Raw genomic sequence first — 20932 nt, 5'->3', positions numbered from 1 at the left:
AGTTAGTAAATGTCAAATGTAATCATTCTTGTACTGAAGACATTTTATGCTTTTCAAATATTTCTAATTGTTAATAGTTATTAGATTATTAATCCTGAATAAATCAGCATTCAGAAGGAAAAACAGCTGATGAGCTGGCAGTGTATGTACCAAATAAGTAAACTGTGTTGCACGGTGCAGTGAATGGGGTTATCATTCAAGGACGAGAACTGTTGGCACTGCTAGCTCTAAAAAATTAAAAACTACAGTTTGCCTAATGACTTGACTCTACTTTTAATGGTGATAATATTCACATGCATTGCTTCTATAAAAGATACCAGATTTCCTGGTACACCTTTTATACCCTTATTATTATTATATCAGATGTGTGTGCCTAAATGCATACTTGGGTAAGGAACAAACACACACAGCCAACAGAGAATATGACATATTCTATTGTACCATTATTAAATGCCACTTTAACCCACCACTAAATGCTACTTTCTCCAACAAATGCAAGGTAGTTTTCTGCCTGCTCATTTTCTCCTAACAACAACATTGTGGGGTAGATTAGGCTGAGAAGATGCCCAGCCCATAGTTATCTTAGTAAAAAGTTCATGGCTTTAAATCTTGGTAACAGCCATACGTAATTCTTCATGGGCACATGCAGGGTTGTTTTAGGCTTCACTAGTCTAGGTCCACCTTCTTTTCCCATTTAGATTTCCACAACAGAAGACAAGAGAAATCATAGAACTCTAGAGGTGGAAGCGACCAGGAGGGTCATCTGGTCCAAACCTGTGCAAAGCTTTACTCTTTCGCCCAACTTGGGGCTCGAAACTAGGACCCTGAGGATTAAGAGTCTCACGTTCCGCCGACTGAGTAGAAATACTGACTTCAAAATAAATCACACAACTAAAAGGATACACTATACAGCGCAATATTATAGTTTTAATGGAGTTTACTCCCAGGCGACGTAATCGCAGACAGCAGCATTGTGGCCTTAACGGTTCTTTCCAAGGTAGTCCCGGATCTAAGCTTCTGCGCCTGCGAAATTCCGACAACAAACCGTCGTCCGTGACTTCCAGCACCGCCGAGGCGGCGATCCGGAAGGGCTTCGGCTACAACTCCTGCTGTCTCTGCCAGTGTTTCCCCAGGGCCGTTACTGGACTACAATTCCCATCAGCTCTGACCACTTGGTCCTCTAGCTAGGCCTGATAGGAGTTGTAGTCCAAAAAAAAAAAAAAAGGCCTGGGGACCCAAGTTGTGATGTGGGGGGGGTGGGAGCAGCCTAAAGCGCCACTGAGGGGACAGACCGCGCCCAGACCCCCACCCCGTTCGAGTACCACAAAGCCGCTTCCGGGCCAGACCGGAAGCGGAACTGGCGGCGTGAGTGAGGAGAAGAGTGGGTGAGGAAAGCGCAAGGAAAGCGCTTCCGGCGGAAGTGCCGCGCGCCGCAGCCTTGTGTGTCGGCTGCCCCTCGCGAGCCTTTCGGCAGCCTCGTTCCCTGCCGCAACCGTCGCGCGGCGCGTGAGGAGGAGGGAGGGAGGGAACCGCTGCCGGCGCTACGCGGAGAAGCTCGCGCCTCCTTCTTCGCCGGCGGCGGGTTGTCTGTCACCCCGGCTCCCCTCCCCCCCCCCGACCATTTCTCTCTGAGGCGGCAGCGCTGACGGGACGCCTCCGGGCGCCTGAAGGGATGTTGTGGCGGAGGCGGCGCCGGTGGTCGCCGTTGCTGTAGTGACGCCGGCGGCTGTGGAGGAGCCGCCCGGGGCGGGACGACGAAGGGGTGGCCGCTTCCCGCCGAGGCTCCCGCGTCGCTCTCGGTCCCGTTCCTGGCAACCTCGGCGCGGGGCGGCAGTTGGGCCGCCCCTGCCGTCTCCGGCCCGGAGCCGTTCCCCTTCGAGGAGGCGCTGCCTGGGCGGCCTTTGACGGGGCTTCCCCGCGATGGCTTCTTCCTCCGGGAACGACGACGACCTGACCATCCCCCGCGCCGCCATCAACAAGATGATCAAGGAGACGCTGCCCAACGTGCGGGTGGCCAACGACGCCCGGGAGCTGGTGGTCAACTGCTGCACCGAGTTCATCCACCTCATCTCCTCCGAGGCCAACGAGATCTGCAACAAGTCGGAGAAGAAAACCATCTCCCCGGAGCACGTCATCCAAGGCAAGGGGCAGCCCTATTCCCGGTGCTCTTACCCCTTTAGTGCCCAACCGGAGGAAAGCCCTTCACTTGCCACCCTCTGGTCTCCTACTGTGGGGTAGCTCAATCGGTAGAGCATCTCGATCTCAGGGTTGTGGGTTCGAGCCCCGCATTTGGGCAAAAGGTTCCTGCATTGCAGGGGGTTGTGCTGGGTGACCTTTGGGTCCCTTCCGACTCCACGATTCTGTGATTCTCCGTAGGCCGCCTGTTCCTACAACTTCAGAATTGGTTAAGCGGTGCATCCAACCACCGCTTACTGTGTGCTGTGTAGCAGAGAATTACAAGAGGGTGGATTGCCTGGAGGACTCTGGTGAGCTGTAGACTAGATAAACATTTCACCCCTTCAGGCAACTGCCTAGCATTTGCTGAGAGCTACAGCTTCATTAAGGGCTAGAAACGCAGAAGCTCTTTGTTTGTGTCATAAACTCCCAGGCACATCTGAGAAACTTGCTGATGTCAGTTGAACTTCCAAGTTATTTAAAACTCCTTGCAAATTATAACTATAGGTTTAGTAAAGTGAGCATTTTGTGTTTAGCTACATAGTTGAAGTAAAAGCCTCTTGTTTTTTTGGGTTTTTTTTAGAAACAGGATGTAAGACTTTAAAGAGTATTATGAGAGGAGAGTTCACCATTATGCAATTGTTCTCACACGTGTTCATTTTCCCCACTACTTTTCATTTAGCTAGATTTCTAAACCACTGTTCATCAATTAAGGCTGCAATCTTAACTCCACTTACATCAATAGGACTTAATTCTTTGTAGATGTGGTTAGGATTGACCTGTAAGATCCCAGGGTAGTTTACAACAATTACATCAAAACAATAAAATACAATACGTTAAAATTCCAGACAATATTAAATTTAAAAAAAAATTAATTATTGAATTTATTTACTGCCCTATACCCGCAGGTCTCAGGGCAGTTCACAGGATAAAATCAGAATACAAAACCGCAAAATACATAATCAAAATAAAAACAACTACAACCCAATAACCCCCTTAAAACACATTTTAAAAGGCATAGGATGTCAATGACATCTATTATAGCCAACATTACTATAGATTCCTTGCAGTTTGTTAGAAACAACTTTTTCCTCTCTTTATTTCCTTATCTAATTGTTTCCATTTTATAAAACAAGAGGATTTTAGTCAAATATATATAGTTGCTCTTTCCTACAAAAAAGGAGGGCAAATTTCATTAGGCTATTACTTTGTTTTATGTTACTTTCCCTTTAAAATTCATGTTACTCATGTTCAGTTCAGCATTCAGAACAGCAAAAGTGAAAGTAACCAGAGTCTTGGTTTCATTCAGCTGTTGCTTAATGATACTACTTTCAGCATTAAGAAATGTAAGATGCCTGAAATGAAAACCCTGTTTTTAGAGTGTAAGAGCAGTACAGCTGGATTTGATCAAGGGCCTGTCAAGTTCAGTATCCTGTTTCCCAGTGTCTTTGGGAAGCAGAATATGAAGATAATCATCATTTCCCAGCAACTGGTATTCAGTGATATACTGCCTCTGGGCCTGGAAGTAATGTATGGTTGCCAAGGCTAGTAGCTGTTGATAGCTATAGCCTTTCAGGGTATTACTGCTTCATCTTGACTTTTGTGCAATGCTGCACCAGAGAAGTTCTGCTTTCATAATGGCACATTCGTATCAGCTGTGCCCCCACAAAATCGGCTCTGGAGCTCCCCTCAATTCGCTGGAACTGATTTTGAGATCACAGGGAGGGTTGAAGGGGACAGGAGAGAGAGAGGAAGTTCTGCTACATGAACAGAAGTCTGTTGCATGCACAGAGCTGTAGCACAGGAAATAGCTCTTAAACTTTTTTTATTGTAATAGGAAGACCCTAATACAGTACAGGAAGATACTTTGGATGATATACAATGTTAAGTCATTCTAAGCAGACCCACTGAAATAGTGGGCTTAGAAATATTTGGATATCACCCTGTATTGAGAGTTGTGTGCCACTTGTGTCCCTGACATATGTAAATTATGCTGATTTCTAAGGTTCTTTTGCATAATTGCAAACTGTTGTTATAGGAGAAACAATGAGAAATTATGGGCACTGAAACAATGACGACTGGTTAGGCTGCTTAGTTTCATCTGGCTGTTCTAGAGCAACCTTTCCCAACTGATGCTGTACCAGATGTTGTTGGATTCCAACATCACCCCCAGCCAGCAAGGTCTGTGGCGAGGGATGAAGGGCAGCCAGCTGGGGAAAGCTGCTCTATAGAGTTCCATCTGTTTTTGAATGCTTATCTTTGCAACTGAAAACACATATCCAAAAATGAAAACTAAAGTCAGGATGTTGAAATATGAACCCGATATCAAATTCTGCATTTTTTTTCTGGTAGAACACACAGAAAGCTCTGGATTCTTCTGAGTACAAAGTTAACGGGCTTGTAGAAAACTACACAGGGCCCACACACATTCAGTAAGTAAAGTCTCCAACTCATCATTTTGTGCTGGGTTGGATGATCGATGAGTAGAATCAAGGTTTCCATATATAGGTGCAATATACACTATAGGTTTCAGCACCCGCTACTGGATCATTGCCTGATCTAAAATGGGTTGCAACAACAGCACTGCCATCATACAGATACATGGTAAAAATATTAAGGGCTTCCAAATTGATGGTTCGGTTAAAGGAGACTCCCAGGTCTGAAAAGGTTAAAAATTGCTGACTTATTTAATTCACCTTTAAGATCTTCCATCATCTTGCAAATAACAATCACTACCTCCTAAGAGAGCACCCCAGTGGATAACTGATGCCATTAGAAAGAACATAGGGTTCTTTCTAACTTCTGACCACAGAAGCATTGGTATTTGACCACTTACAGAACTAATAATCATAGAATTGTAGAGTTGGAAGGGACCACGAAGGTCATCTAGTCTAACCCCCTGCACTGCTGGAATATTTTGCTCAACATTGGGCTCAAACCCATGACGCTGAGATTAAGATTCTCACGCTCTACTGACTGAGCTACAGGGGTTGGGGAACTTTCAGCAAGGAAGCCTAATTAGCCATCCCAGGCCTCCCCATTTAGCCCACCAGGGCTTTTCGACCAAGCCATGCCCATCAGCTGCACACCTGACATCAGGTGTGGGAGAGGTAAAGTGTCTGGACCAAGAAAAGGATTTATGGGTGCAGCTGATTGGAGGCATCTGCAAAGCCCTTTGCAGGGTTATTTGAAATCCTGATTAACAGCTGGTTGGGCCTCAAAGTGCAGTGCAGGGCTTTCTGCAGCCACTGAGCTTGTTGGGGCTTGATGAGAACCATTCACAGCCAAATCCCAGACAATCAACTGAGAACGGCTGGCACTAGGGTGTCTGCACATGTCTGTCCCGTAAACTGTTTTTCACTCTTTCCAATGGTGTTACCACTAAACCACAAACTTGGGCAAATTGGGCCACTGCACTTTCAGTTTTGGTTTTGACTTTTTATATTCACTGTGCCTGGCTTAAAACACCAAGACAAGCTGTGCACTATCTCTCTGCAGGTTTGGAGCTTATGTTTCCTCCCTTTCAACTGCTTGCTACCACATGTCGAATTCTATACTATCTTTGGGGAAAGTTCTTTGTATCTAGCTTAGTCATTTTTGTTTGCATTTATCAACACATCTTTGGTAAACTTAAGTCTGACAATGCTCAATGTAGTCACTGCTGTTAATTTTTCTTCTCTTTAAATTAGATTTTTTAACTCTTTATATGTTGGATATAATTTGCACACCATGAAAATAAGGAGGGAAAGCCTCAGTTGGTAGAGTTTGAGACTTTTAACAGTCTCTTAATATCAGGTTTGTGGGTTCGAGCCCCACGCTGGATGAAAGATTTCTGCATTTGACTAGATGAGCCTGTGATCCCTTCCAGCTCTACAGTTTTGTGAATGTGTTTCTATGGAGTGATCCACTCATTCAGCAGTGCATTCCTTTAGGTTTGCTACTACATGGTTTAGAAATAAATATTTATTATATCCTGCAGTTCCCAATAATTCTCTTGGATCCACACATGCTTAGCTTCAACACATCAGGCATTCTCAGGCCATTTTCATGTTTCCCAGTGTTAAACATCTTGTGTGTAAGTTGAATCCAGACTTTCATGGAAGGGACTTAGATCCAGTGGATGCTGCAACTGGAGGAAGACAATTCGCTGCTGTCACTCATTTCCACTTCCCTTGCAAACCCTCAGCCTCGTATCCCACTGTTTTGGAGGGTTTCCGCAATCCTCCAGAGCAGATTTTTAGGGGGCTGCATAGGGAAGGGAGATCTGGTGAATATCAGCCCCCCATTTGTCAGCATTTATTTTATTTTTTAATATTGATAGTCCCTTCATGAAAAGACCAAAGGGCAGTTTATAACATACAACATGATAAGCAATATATGTCAGTACATAACCTAATATCTGTACAATACAAGAAAACCAGAACAGTTATATAAAAACAGTTCATACTAATAAATAATACATAATTATTAGTTATTATTACTCATCCCAGCACTGAACTCCACAACGCCTGTAAAATGCAGTGTTTCATGGCATAAGTTATTATCTACTTTTCTCGGGTGCAATTATGAAACATAATGCATATCTAGTAACAACAGCCTTCTGAAAAAACACGGAGAAATCAGCAGCAGAATATCTAAAGTGCAGAAACAGTATACAAGTACGTATACTTATCTGCACAAAACTAGCTGTTAATCCCTTTGCCCAATCTCAGAAAATGAGAAACGCAGCTCTCAGTTTCTCACTTTGGGAAATCTTCACTTCCTTGCTTCTCACTCAGAACTGTTCCACCATCAGTCTGCCATTTTCATTGGGTACTTGCCTCCTGTTGCGCCCCATGAAGGGGAGGCACCAGAGGGGTAATTTCCTGTGGACTTTCCCCCTCAGGGTGGTCCCCACTAGCAACAGCCTGTCATTGGACAGCCTACTGCCTGCAGAATGCCCACCTTCTCTCTCCCCATCTTGAAAAACACCGCAGGCTGGGTAGTCTGATTTGCCGGCCTTTGTGCAGCAGCCGCCGCTAAACAGTGCCATCTCATGTACCAAATTGCTGGTAAAGTAGAAAAGGCTTCCCTGTCAGCTTGCATATATCCACACCATACATAGTCTATAACAGATTGTTACTCAGCTAGTAGAGGGATAGAAGTCAATAATATGTCACTTACTTGCGAGTGCTGCCCAGTATAAGGAATTGTTTTTGATAAAAGGTAAAGCTTGCTTAAGTGAAGCTTCAGATCATATAAACATATTCGTTCCAGTAGCACCTTAGAGACCAACTAAGTTTGTTGTTGGTATGAGCTTTTGTGTGCATGCACACTTCTTCAGATACCTGATATCTTCTTCAGATAGCCAACATGACTACCTACCTGTAACTTCAGATCATATGTTCTTTGTCCTTTTAAAAGAAGTGGCCTGACTTAGATATGTCAACCTGTGGATTTCTGTAGTCCAAAATTACTCCCTCCCTCAGAAGGTAACACTATATAGCAATCATTGTATGTTTTTTTGTGGTAGTGGCAATTGTGTCTGATAGGTTAATTTGGTGTCTTGTTGCCTAAAATGCTTGAATTTTATTAACTAGAAACCTTTTTTTACCCTAGCACTTGAAAGCTTAGGTTTTGGCTCCTACATCAGTGAGGTAAAGGAAGTTTTACAAGAATGCAAAACCGTAGCACTAAAGCGAAGAAGGGCTAATAATCGTTTGGAAAATCTTGGCATTCCTGAAGAAGAGCTCCTAAGGCAGCAACAAGAGTTATTTGCAAAAGTAAGTGAGGAAACAATATATGCATTGCTTATCTTTCCACATTTAATTGTGGAAATATACACAGTTTGTGAAGATGGGATCAGCTAAGCATCCTAGACTTGGAGATTGCATACAAATCTAAATTTTGGAAATGACTTAAGTTTTCATTCTTTGAATATGCAAAACTTGATTCATTCAGCTTGGGTATAAATGGATGCGACTGTTTCAGTATGTATTAGTACTTGCTTGAAATAGCTACATCAAATAATGTGTCAATGCAAAAATATAGGGTTGCATCTGGACTTAGTCATTTAGAGTATACTCAGGTTAAATCAATGGGACTTCAGTTAGTTATGACTAACTTAATTCTCATTGATTTCATTGGGTCTCTTCTAAGTACAGATATAATTTTTGGGAAGTAATTTGGGCTGTAATCTTGTGCACACTTATTTTGGAGTAAACACCATTTGATTCAGTCAGACTTCCTTGGTGTCATTTCCGCTTCAAAATCAGGATATCACTAAAAGCCTGTCTCCCAAAATCCATTTCTGACAAGGGTTAATGTAATTGAAATGGTGTAGGTTTTGGGTTCTCTCTGATTAATTACAGATTGCAGAATCTATCTGGAGTTATACATTAAGCATACCTGACAGCAATCCAAATGGCTGGGAGTAAAGGTTGGATTAGGTGAAGGTGTCCCTATGTCCTGCTCTCCTTTCTCAGCTGGCCTCTTGCTGGCTGCACGAGTGGGCAGGTATGGCCCCTGCTAGTTGTATCCCTGCCAGTGGAAATCTCTAAAATTGAGTGTTCTGAGGGAGGGGCTGAGTCGGCTGAAAATCCACTGGATTCCAAGACACTGTGTGTCATGTGATGGCATCAGGTCCATTCCAAGTCCATTTGTTGAGCCTGCCTGAAGCCTTAGTTGACAGAACTGTTCCTGCTTTTAAGCCCTTCTTGTACTGAGAAAGGAAGTTGAAATGGGAAAGATGCAGGAGTCGAGAGGGAGAGGAACGCATTCCCTCTTCTCCCCACAGCAAAAGAGAAGTTGGAAACCACATCTGACTAGTACAAACCCCTTCCTCCAACCAACCTGAAAAGTGCAGTGGGACAGGGGAAATGATCTCTTTCCCATTCTCCCTGCACTGCCTGAGAAAGTCACTCTTCCCTCTAGGGCAGGGCTTCCCAAACTTTGGTCTCCAGCTATTTTTGTACTACAGCTCCCATCATCCCTAGCTAGCAGGACCAGTGGTCAGGGATGATGGGAATTGTAGTCCAACAACAGCTGGGGACCCAAGTGTGGGAAACTCTGCTCTAGGGAATTCTTCCTAAAGTTCTGTACCTTTGGAAAGACTTTTTCTCATGAGCATCCTTCATTTGGAGTTTGTGTCAAACCCAGCAATATCTTTTTTCAAACACGACGGGAAGTTCTCAAGTGTGCAGCAAGGTTAGGCAACCTGTGGACCCACGGAGGCTGTTGTTGTTTCACTTGTAAAGTAGTGCTCTTAATTTCTTCTCTCGAAACAGATCACGAGAGGATGCCATAATGTTCTTGGCTTACCTCTTGCACTGATCTCCCCGTGTGCATGTGTGTGTCTGTGCGCAACTGTGTTAGGTCATGCTATAGACACTGAACTTACGGTTTTGTGTCCCTAGGCTAGACAGCAGCAGGCAGAGCTAGCCCAGCAGGAATGGCTACAAATGCAGCAAGCGGCCCAACAAGCACAGCTTGCTGCTGCCTCGGCCAGTGCATCCAACCAGGCAGGCTCTTCTCAAGATGAAGATGATGAGGACGACATCTGATATCTTTTGGGCTGAGTTTCAGTCCCCGCAAGGAAATAGTTTTCGCTGGTTTTGCTGTGCAGGACATGAATGCTTACCCGTAACTTTTGTCTGCATCTTGGACCGGCCGTTGGTATTTTAGGGATGTCTGCTGTTGTGTGCTGTACATGTCGAAACTGTCTCTTTGAACTCTTGAAGACTTAAGGTTCAGTATCATATCAACTTTGGATTTTTAATGGTGTTTATGGAAATTTTAGATAGCAGTGTGTCACTTATTTGATCAACAAACAGTGTTACAATAAAGTTTATAAAATATAGCAAAATTTATACAGAGGCTCTAAATTCACATTTGCATTTCTCTTCCCTTTTAACCATAGAATCTTATGTAGAAATTTTTAATTTGGGTTTTGTTTTGGTTTATTGGAACGGAGCAGCCAAGCAAAGGGTTCAGCATAATTGAATTCTTTATCTTCAAAAACGATATATATATGGCAATATATACTCTGTGCTCATATACCACCAATCTTGAGAAATGATACGTTTTTGCCAAACTAGGAAAATGTATGTTTAATAGTTGTACAGATTGAATTTCTTTTGTATAGAGGTGAAAACAAACCCAATACTTTATTATGTCATCAATTCAGTGTCATGAGCAACATTAATATTTCATTTCAAATATTGTCCGCTTTGAAGAATTAAATCTGTTCCTGTTTCACAGCCATTTAATTTTAACTTTAGGTGGTATTAACATGCATCGTGCATGTTCCAAGTATTCAAATGGAGTTTGGTGGAACAGAGTTGTTTTAATTCTGTTTTGACTCAGAATGCTGAAATAGTCAGGTCTATGAAAGCAAATATTGGAACTAATAAGCATGCTTGCAATGAGAGGAATCTTCATTTAACTCAAAATTACCTTTTTTTGTCAGCACAATATTAACACGACGTTTTCAAGACTAGTGTACCAATAGAGAAGTTTTATCTGTGAAACTGGCTGCTTCTACATTAGAAACTAGTAGGGTACTAGTTCTAAGTGTTGCAATTCCAAGTTCAGTTTGGTGACTGAGCCCCAAGACTGACCAACAAGACCTAATTATTCTGGGGCATTATAGGTGTGGATTTTATATATATAACAATGCTTAGATTGTTATTTGTGTTGATAATAAGGAACAATAGAGTCCTTTTTAGAATCTGAAAATATACTTGAAGATACATCAGCATATTTTTCTGGTCCTTGCTTGCAGGGAGGTAGAATCTCATGCATTGCATATTAATGCATCATGCAACATTACCAAGACTGCATTTTTAAAAAAACTTTCTAGCACAGCCTTGATGGCTATAGAAAATTATGCAAGAGCTGAGAATGAATGGAGAAAGTCTTGTCTCTGAAGCAGGGAGCCAAACTGAGAGTCAAATTACGATCTTGAATTGCAGTTAGTTGAGTTTTATGGAGCTTCACCTGAAATAACTTGCACCCTTATTTATACACTGGTAGCTGAGAGATAAATTAGTTTGAATGTTAAGCTGAAACACATTTGTGGGTTCAGCAGGAGAAGTATTGGGGCAAAATCTGGTGAAAGATTGTCTTCATTAAGGTTGAAGTACCAAAGGTAGAAACACTAGGCTAGTAAAACCATGTTAATGTGCAGTGTTGGCTTTCCTAATTTGTACTGTAACACCCTTGTCCTTCCTATTTGAAATAAGTCGTCTTCTTTTTTTAAAGAAAGATATACATTTTCACACTTCTTTTCTGATGCAGAATTCAGGTTAATATTTTACTGCATCTGGTATGTATCATAATATGTTTGAATCCCTGTGACCTTTCCTTTGGACATTCTTGTGCTTTTTCATATGCTGTATTCCTCAAGCAATAAAATTCAAATGTGTTTTTATATTCCATGTTTCAATATCAAACTTTCACGGTTTGTCATATAATAGAGAAACTTAATTTTCTTCTGCCATGAACCAACTTTGCAAACTTCACGGGATCAAGATGTTCTCACCAAAGAGATGCCTATAATCGTCCTTCGTGTTAGGGCTGGTTCTTTTCAATTTGCATGATTTTCTTCCAGGGACAGAACGTATTCTGTCTAGTCGCATCACGTACAGTTTGCTCGTAGATCCTGTACCATTTCAGCATGTTTTGGACTACCACTTACCTGGGTGTCAGCCCCAACAGGACTTCCAAGAAGACATGGTTAGGAGAGTGCTGTTTTTTCCAAAACAAATCTGTCCAAGTAAGTACTTTTTAATTTGTTTAAGGAACCACATTAATTTACTTCTATATTTTGAGATGACTATTTAGATATTTTGAGAAAGTGTTATTGATGTGACTTACTGGCTATGATCCAAAAATCCAGTACATATATGGAGACTTCCCCGATGGGAGCTTCCAGTTTTCTCCACAATAAATTTCTGGTATGCAGAAATATGTACGTGCTGTATTTTCATCTCAAGCAGGATTAAATTCATTGCGTATAGAATGCAAGATAGATCACTTTTTTCATGTCAGTTTCAATGGTTTTCTCTTAAATACAACATTATGTCAAATAAATACCGGATTTGTGAATAATTCAACAAGTATATCAGCTTTTGTATAGTCTTGCATTAAAAGAAAATTTCAATAGAAGCAAGACAATGTCAAGAGTTGGAAAATCTCCAGTTTCCGCCAAAGTAATCAGCTCCTTAAGTTTTGTGTGCAAATGTTCTCTTTGGATCCCCTATTTAAAATTTCCTTTCTGGTATTAATTTGCGCTGCTTTAAAAAATTTCTCAGCTTCTGGAGTTGAACGTATGGAAACGGGCATTTTTGGTTGCGAAATTCCAATGCTTGCGACTGGAAAAAGAACTAGAAGTATGCTAAGAGCACAGAAAGACCTGCACGGCCCAGAAATCGCAAAGTAAGAAATTATAAAATATCCTGAAGTTATTTTCCTACAGTACTCCCAACCTTCATCTTAAGTAATGTTAGTGATAATTGCAGTAATGCTATTGTGTGGTTTGGGCTCAGGTTAGTAGCTGTTTCCACATCCATCTCCAAAGCAGTTTATTAATAAATTGAGTTGGGTGTGCATTTAATATTTGCTGCTTGGCATGTATAACAGCTTTTCTGGCTGCAGTGCACTAGGCAAAGGTTAATGCAAGATCAGTCCCAGGGTGGTGATGGCATAATTAAATGTTCCCAAGCATGCTTTGAAATGAGAACTTGGGGCCTGGGAAGGTGTGGAAGCATGATGCTGCCTTGCATAGGAGAAGACCTTGGCTGGGTTCCAAAATGCTGCGCAAGTACTTCCTCTGTGCTCAGAGAGGCCTTTGGACTCACCATCCGCAAACAGAACCTCTCCCTGCCACATGGCAAACTCAGGACTTTCAGAAGCGGTTTCCTTTTTGTCTTCAATGGGAGGCTCCTGTTCAAAGAAAGCAATAAAAACAACTCAGCAACAATCCCACTGGGTGTGCCGAAATCCTTGGGTGTGCCTGAAGTCGCTCTTTGGATTCCAGCCCTTGTCCTGTTTTCACACAGGAGGGCATTTTCTCTGCTTAATGTAGGAATATGTGCATTACCAAGCAAGCAGCCTTTTAACAACCACAAAAAGCTTTATCCCCAAATCAGATGAGATGACTTCTCAATTTAATTTGCTTTGTTTTCCTTCTGTTCCCTCCCCAAGCCTTGAGCCAGGGGTAGTTTGTAGAGAGACAGACAGGCAGAAGCAAGGATCAGAATTTTTTTTACTTAATATAAAAAATTCCTTGCTGGGTCAATCTAGCTTTCTGTCTCCTGCAGTGGTGGACCCCATTTCTCCTGAAGTAGAATACAGTGATACCTCGAGTTAAGTACTTAATTCGTTCCAGAGGTCTGTTCTTAACCTGAAACTGTTCTTAACCTGAAGCACCACTTTAGCTAATGGGGCCTCCCGCTGCTGCCGTGCCGCCGGAGCCCAATTTCTGTTCTTATCTTGAAGCACTATTTCTGGGTTAGCAGAGTGTGTAACCTGAAGCGTATGTAACCTGAAGCGTATGTAACCCGAGGTACCACTGTAGTAATCTTAGCAAGACCAGAAATTTGTACCAAAGGAATGCTGTGTGTTCTGCAGCGCAAATTTCACCACAAAGAACCAAGAGAGACATGTTGTGGACTTCCTTTATCTCCTTTGCAGAAAGCAGCTGTTTTATGCGTAAGGGTGGGTATATAATTTTCAGCACAGAAACAGCAAGAGGGGTGGGGAAGAGTTAAGCAGCCCCTGCCCTGCTTTCAGCTTCTCAAGAGTGGCTCAAGGAAAATCACACTCAAATCCATGCATTTAAACATAAATAAAATTTAAATTTATTTACCGGTAGTTCTTCGATATATGGTACATGTTATTAACTGACTTCTTCTGTGTCTCCTCCCCCGTCTTGTTTCTTTTAAAAGTAATCAGCGAAGAAGCTCCACCTAGTGATCAGCCTGTGTTTTCAAAAGCAATGAACTAGAAAGTAAGTGTAAAACTAGGGCCGTACGTTTCTTTCCTGCTTTGAGCAATTGCCTGCAACAACTGCTATACATAAATTTAATTCCACAACGTCATGCTGTAGGTTCATTGCTATAATTAATGTACAAATAACACTGTGCTACTCAGTGAGCTGCAAGTACTTGATTAGCAGTTTTCTGGAGGGAAATGCTCAAGTATGTCTGTTGAAAAGAGCAAATGCTTTCATGAAGTATCTTGACTCACGCAAGCTTCCTGGAGGACGAAATTGTTTGGGGTCGTTTTGTGGATGTCTTGGGTGCAATTAGTTCCCGCCGAACACTGGAAAGCTAGTGGCCCAGTGTTGTTGCTGCAAAGGTTTAAGTTACAGGATCTGCTGCACAGCAATGGTGACTGGTTGTTACAACTGAGCCTCCAATCTCCCCAGAGACTAACTCATAACTACTGTCATCTACTCATGCAAGAAAAATTAGTTATGTTTGGGAGTGTGGGTGGGTGGACAGCTGTAAGAATGTTGCCCCACTAGGTACCACTAGGTGGCGCTCATGCTTAACACAATAATTTATTGCGGCTGCCTGAGAAATGACATTTTATAGTGAAACTTTCTATCTTAAGGAAACTTTCCTTTAATTATTACAAAGGTTTGATTATTAACTTTAAAGAAAAACAGGGATATTTTTTCATCATGAGTATTTTAAAATGTTATGTGCGTTAATCTCAGCATTGATTTTAACAATGTAGGGCCCAGATATCCGAAAGATCAACTCATTTGCTACAAGCCTTCTTGGGTGAGTGGGCCCAATTGGTAGTTCCACCACTAAATTAGTTGTGAATGGAGGTGGAAGCCCTATAGTTATTAAATTTGTTCCCCACAGAAGTGAGTCTGTCCCCTTCATTATGAGCTTTTTTGCACATTGAATGATGGGTAAGAAATTGAAATTTATCTGTATTTCACAAGATTTATATACAGCTTGATGGTAATAAAATGTCAAGGCAGTAATAAAAAAAGCTAAAAACAACTGAACAATAATTAAGATCAGTGATAAGCTGATGTCCAGGTTGAAACACACGTCCACATTCTATGCAATAATGAAACAAGCAATTCTATATTTATTGTTCATTAGAGGTTTGGAACTACGTCACTGCCACCCAACGTTTCTGAATGCATTTTGATACTTCTTTAAAGCTGAAATCTGCATCAGAAACACTGAACAAAGTCCAGGGGATTGTGGGTTGAGCAATCTTATACTTAGCGTTCACCAGTTCAGAGAGATAGCACTGCTATGTTGGTGGAATGGCTTGCCAATCCTGTGCCCCTTAGTTTAGGCAGAGAGGGTAAAAAGGAAGAACAGTCACAGAGGAAACATAAATGAAATACAGTGGTGCCCCGCAAGACGAATGCCTCGCAAGATGGAAAACCCGCTAGACGAAAGGGTTTTCCGTTTTTCAATGCGCTTCGCAGGACAAATTTATCTATGGGCTTGCTTCGCAAGACGAAAATGTCTTGCGATTCCTGTGGGTTTTTTTTCGCTCCTCACCCCCTTTTTCTAAGGCACTAAGCTGCTAATAGCCTTTTAGCAGCTAATCCGCTAATCCCTTAAGCCTTTAATAGCCGCTAAACCGCTAATAGCGCTAATCCGCTAATGGGCTTGCTTCGCAAGACGAAAAAACCGCTAGACGAAGAGACTCACGGAACGGATTCTTTTCGTCTTGCGAGGCACCACTGTATATATATTTGGTAGAGGAAACATGTTTACAAATATGCATCTACATATGAATCTTCAGGCACACTACTCCTTTTCCTGCATTGCAGGGGGTTGGACTAGATGACCCCTGAAGGACCCCTTCCAACTCTACAATTCTATGATTCTATTATTATTTTGCAAATTAATATGAAAGTGCAGTGGAACAGACTTATGGGTGAGTCCATATGAAAGTGACGCAGACTATAATTTGACTGATCTGGCTATTCTTACCCCAGAGTGGCACTCACTTTATTTGGTTTCTTGATCTGAGATCTACAATACAGGACGGGGTATAAAAATTAAATCAAAAATTCAACAAAGGATTAGTGGTTACTGACAGTCAGTTAGATTAGCTGTCTCCCCATACATTTGCATAATATCTTTGCACTTATGCACAGACATCTTTGGCCCCTAGCCTATGTATTTTATATACATTTTGATTATCAGATAAAAATTTCCTAATAATGAAGAATCAGATATATGGGTACCATAGCTTATGGGACAGGATACAGTATTGCAAGAGTACGCTTCCGCTTAGCACAATAGAACTTCACCTTCCTCTCCTCTCCCCTGCACCCCCCCATGCACTCCCAAAATCTTTTCTGGAGGGTCCACCAAACCCCCAGAACAGATTCTAAGGGTGTCAACAGCACTGGACACATTCTGTGTCTTTGGCAGCACTGCAAAAACATGCATGGCTTATACTGGACGTCGTTTGCCAGCCAAACCACTGTGATCTATTTACTTACTGATCTATAATTGCCTGCTCCTCATTAATGCATTTTCCTGAACTTTGCCTCGGCAACTGGGGATTTCCATCATCTCCTGGGGAGATTTCTTCTAACCATACCACATGCAAATCCCTGCTTTCTGGCACAAAGCTATAAGCAAATCATAGCAAGAAATGTGCGCCGATTATGCTAATCCAATGTTGCGATTGACATTTTGGCCTCTGAACTCCTCATCCATACATCTACATCAAACATGGCAATTACAAAGCATGACAGCTGATGTCATGCTCCATATGCGAACCACTGTTAAAAGAACAGTTTAAAAAGGGATTGTGCATTTCAAAGCGAGTGTTGTGTGTGCGCTTTTGCTTGAGAAACCTGGGAGTACTGCTAGATCTAAGGAAAGGAGGAAGAAGCTATATATTTTTTCCACTTTCAGCGGTTGTTCTGTACATTTTATTTATTTAAAATATTTGCAGGCCATTATTCACGACCAAAATGGCATTGCAGAGCGGGTTACACTATTAAATCCTTCAAACGCCAACATGAAACAAAGAAATAAAGCAGCAAAAACAGTATAATTTCATCAGAGCAGGCTTCTAATCCAGTAATGACAGCAATATCCAGGCACATAAACAAGGTACTTCCAGTTCCTTGATTCTCAGAGAATTATATCTTATCAGCAGGAAGCATACTTAAATTGTATCATCAGGATTTTGAGATTCCCTTGTTATGAATCATCCGATTGTTATGGGTAGATGAGGTTCATTTTCAGCTCCCCTCTCCGCGTAAAATGGTACCTTTCTACTGTATGCCACTTTTATCTGTTTTAATGGTGTGCTATATGGGTTGTGAAGAAGGACTGAAAAGAAGCATGGGACCCCACACCCCTCATTTTTCCTCCTAGCATGGGGAAGGCTTGAGGTGGCCTGCTTCCTTTTCTCTGCAAACAACAGGCGCTGTCCGCATCGCCTGCGCTCCTGAGCAATGTTCCACTGTAAACAAAAGGTTGCCAAATAATGGCAGCCTCACAGAATGAATAATCAGCGTGTATCCTGGTGATAACTTGCCCCTGAAAAGCTGCCAACGTTCAGATGTGCCAGAACTTTCCAGAGTTTTCGTTTGCAAGGGGCTAGAGCAGCCAGTTTGTTCGGTCCCAGAAGAAAACGGTTCAAGCAGAAAGGTGAGGGACAAGAAATGAAGATGGAGCACAACCCGCCAGCCTCAGCAGCAGGGAGGAGGAAAACACTCTTGCTCCCTCCGTCTAGTAGCAAGAGAGAGGTTGTGTGAGCAAAGACCCCTTGTTTAAGAACCCTTTGAAGACCAAAGGGAGACCGCCCCTCTTTAGAATTGACACAGCTAACACATTTTTTTTTAATGCACTTCTACAATGTCACATCAGGGGCTTCAGTTATTCTCCTTTTTTCCTATTTTACAGAAGTATTGTTGTGGTACTGATTTTTCTGATCTTTTCTTATTTTAACAAAATATTCTTCCAGTGTAGGTGTGCTTGTATCTGTGGCATGTTTCCAAGGGATTAGCTTCCCCATGCATATTTCCTTTAATTAGTCTGCACAATGTGTTGTTTTTCTTAGAGGTCTTCCTCCCAAGTTAACAACGTCCTTGTTTTCACATTCCTTACTTTATGAGATTTGATCCAGTCCTCCATGGAGATGCTGTACAAAAATGCAACTTTCTTTTTTAAAGGGTGGTAAATTACACACAAGACTCATGATTCTTTTTTACCATTCACTTCTCTCTCTCTCTCTCTCGCTGCATCTTTTATTTATTCTCTTTAAAAACATGATTTGTCTTGCTTTGTTTTATGATTATGGTTTATCCGTACAAGCCTATATAGTGGCACCGTACAGTTACATGGGTTTCTACCGGGGTGCTGCTAGGTATTTAAAAGATCTGGGATGGCACGGGACAAAGTTTTGCCTCTGGGAAGATTCAGGTGGCTGGCATCTCTTTGGCATGGTGCTTTGTAGTGTGCCCAGCCACCTTGTAAGCAGTGGCTGAAAAGGGGGAGGAAAAGACTTAAGATCTGGGGTCCAGAACAAAAGACTTTGGGCTTGGGCCCCATTGGGCAACCCCCAACAATGCCCCTGGTTCCTGTCCCCCAAGGAGCTTAACATCTAATAGATGATTGGGAGGGGGGAAAGGAAGAAAAGTAATGACACTGGTAAGGATGAATGGAAATAAGCAAATATAGTAGCTCTTCAGAATGTGGATTAAGGGAATGAACCAATGACCACAGAAGAAGTGGGTTTGGTTTCAAGAAGAAAGCCTATAAGAACATTTGTTGGCATCCGTTTGCCTCAAGATACAATGGAGTGCTCTTCCGGGAGTGAAGTCAAACTGCTGTGTTAGCAGCACATCGTGATCTCTCCTAGGCACAAGCCTGGGCAGTGTGTATGAGGTCCTGGGCTGCCCAGAAAACAATACCCACATCTTGGCCTCGCTAATGTCATTCAAAGGATATCAGAGGGTCCTGGGTTGCAGCATTTGCTAGAAGGAGGTGAACAGGGCGCCATCCAGCTGTCTTGGGGACTCCACTCTGGATTTGTGTAGGGTTTGCTTCTTAGCCTTTTCTTCTCCTAAGAGACGGGTAGGCAAACTCAAGCCCGGGGGCCTGATCCGGCCCAATCGCCTTCTAAATCTGGCCCGTGGACGGTCCAGGAATATGTGTAGAATGAATTCTGAGTAGAATGTGTCCTTTTATTTAAAATGCATCTCTGGGTTATTTGTAGGGCATAAGAATTCATTCATCCCCCCCCCCTCCAAAATATAGTCCGGGCCCCCACAAGGTCTGAGGGACAGTGGACCAGCCCTGCTGAAAAAGTTTGCTGACCCCTGTCCTAAGATATCCAGCAAGGCAAAACAAGGGACTTGGAAAGTGGTTGGGTGATGGATTGGTTTGAATTTTGCGGCACAGCTACAACTAGGCCAAATTGTGGCACACATTGAGCTTGTTGGAAATATGTGAGTTGCCTTGAAGAGAGGACAGCCAGTCATAAGAGTTCAGGATGGGGGATGGGCATATTTACTTGAACCATTAAGCCAAATGACCCAGATATGCCCCACTGGAGCAAATCACACAACTTAATTTTAGCTATTGACTCATCATCATCTAATTATCTACTCATGCTTGAGTAGTTCATAAGTTTCTGTTATGACTCAACCTACCTATCATTTGTTTTCCTATGTTGCAATCTACCCCTCGTTTAACTGCACAAAGTAAGCGAGGTGGCATCTTTCCTCAGACTAGCAACAGTTTGGAGAAAATTATCTGAGAACTATGTTTTCACTTATGGACGTCTAGCAATGAAAAGATGTCACTGATAAGGCTGAAGATGTTTTTCTTGTAAAAATGTCGTTTGAGAGGATTTCCCTTTCAATAGACAGTGGTACCTTGCAAGACGAATGCCTCGCAAGACGAAAAACTCGCAAGACGAAAGAGTTTTTTGTTTTTTGAGTTGCTTCGCAAGACGAATTTCCCTATGGGCTTGCTTTGCAAGACGAAAACGTCTTGTGCCTTTTTCTTAAAACTGTCAATGCATTCCTATGGGAAACCGTCAATGCATTTCCTATGGGAAACCGTGCTTCGCAAGACGAAAAAACTCGCAGAACGAAAAAAGTCGCAGAACGAATTAATTTCGTCTTGCAAGGCACCACTTTATTTTCTACCAGTTTGCCAGAGGTGGTGCTGGGCAGACAAGTTGCTTTTGCTTTCCCCTTGCCAACTGCAGTCTACATTGGCTACACCTTCCCTTCCCTTCCCTTCCCTTTTGAATAGCTACAGGGGTTCTCAAGAAGAGTCGGTGTTCCAGGATTTACCTCTACGCTGCTGCTTGAAAGTCAACTGCACAAAAGCCAACAGAACTTTCTTCAGACAAATCTCGCTATTTTTCTTTCAGAAATCCAACAAGGGAAACAAAACTTGCTTCCCCATAAATGCGCTTTACCTTTTCCGCAGCCCCACCCCCTCCAATATATATTTCTGGTGCTACCTCTGCAGTTTAGAATTTAATGGACCTAAGGTAGTCATGTCTGCTATTTTCAATGGGTCTACTCTAAGTAGGACCAACATTGGGCACAACCCAAAGTTTCGTTATATATATATATATATATATATATATATATATATATATATATATATGAATGATTTGTCCTATGGTTTGCCAACCCTTTCCAGTGTTCATATTGCCCTCTGGTATCTCAGATTTCTGGAGCTACAAGTGTCCCACTTCTCTTCAGAAGGTCACAATAGGCCCAGGATACATTCCTCTACATTTA

The 20932-nt window shown here is 42.3% G+C and overlaps 1 protein-coding gene and 1 long non-coding RNA gene across 2 annotated transcripts; both read left to right on the top strand.

The window, feature by feature from the left end:
- Positions 1-1207: 1207 nt before the first annotated feature.
- DR1 (down-regulator of transcription 1) lies at positions 1208-11584 on the top strand. The gene is made up of 3 exons (XM_083445115.1): positions 1208-2140; positions 7774-7937; positions 9570-11584. The coding sequence occupies exons 1-3, from the start codon at positions 1921-1923 to the stop codon at positions 9714-9716; spliced, it is 531 nt and encodes a 176-aa protein (XP_083301241.1). The 5' UTR covers positions 1208-1920; the 3' UTR covers positions 9717-11584.
- A 1926-nt stretch (positions 11585-13510) lies between these two features.
- LOC310679620 lies at positions 13511-14250 on the top strand. The gene is made up of 2 exons (XR_014512410.1): positions 13511-13872; positions 14103-14250. It is a non-coding gene; the product is annotated as an uncharacterized lncRNA (long non-coding RNA).
- Positions 14251-20932: the final 6682 nt, after the last annotated feature.

Source organism: Podarcis tiliguerta, assembly GCF_965153285.1.
Source record: "Podarcis tiliguerta genome assembly, chromosome: 6".
In the NCBI taxonomy this organism is placed as follows: domain Eukaryota; kingdom Metazoa; phylum Chordata; class Lepidosauria; order Squamata; family Lacertidae; genus Podarcis; species Podarcis tiliguerta.
Note: the sequence above shows the minus strand (reverse complement) of the source record. Positions and strands in the feature narration are given on the sequence as shown.

What these genes read in the sequence shown, in the direction of transcription:
- DR1 (XM_083445115.1), top strand. Translation starts at nt 1,921, where the DNA reads ATGGCTTCTTCCTCCGGGAACGACGACGACCTGACCATCCCCCGCGCC. An exon ending in CCCGGAGCACGTCATCCAAG is followed by an intron (nt 2,141 to 7,773) that starts GCAAGGGGCAGC and finishes TTTTTACCCTAG; the next exon opens with CACTTGAAAGCTTAGGTTTT. An exon ending in AACAAGAGTTATTTGCAAAA is followed by an intron (nt 7,938 to 9,569) that starts GTAAGTGAGGAA and finishes TTGTGTCCCTAG; the next exon opens with GCTAGACAGCAGCAGGCAGA.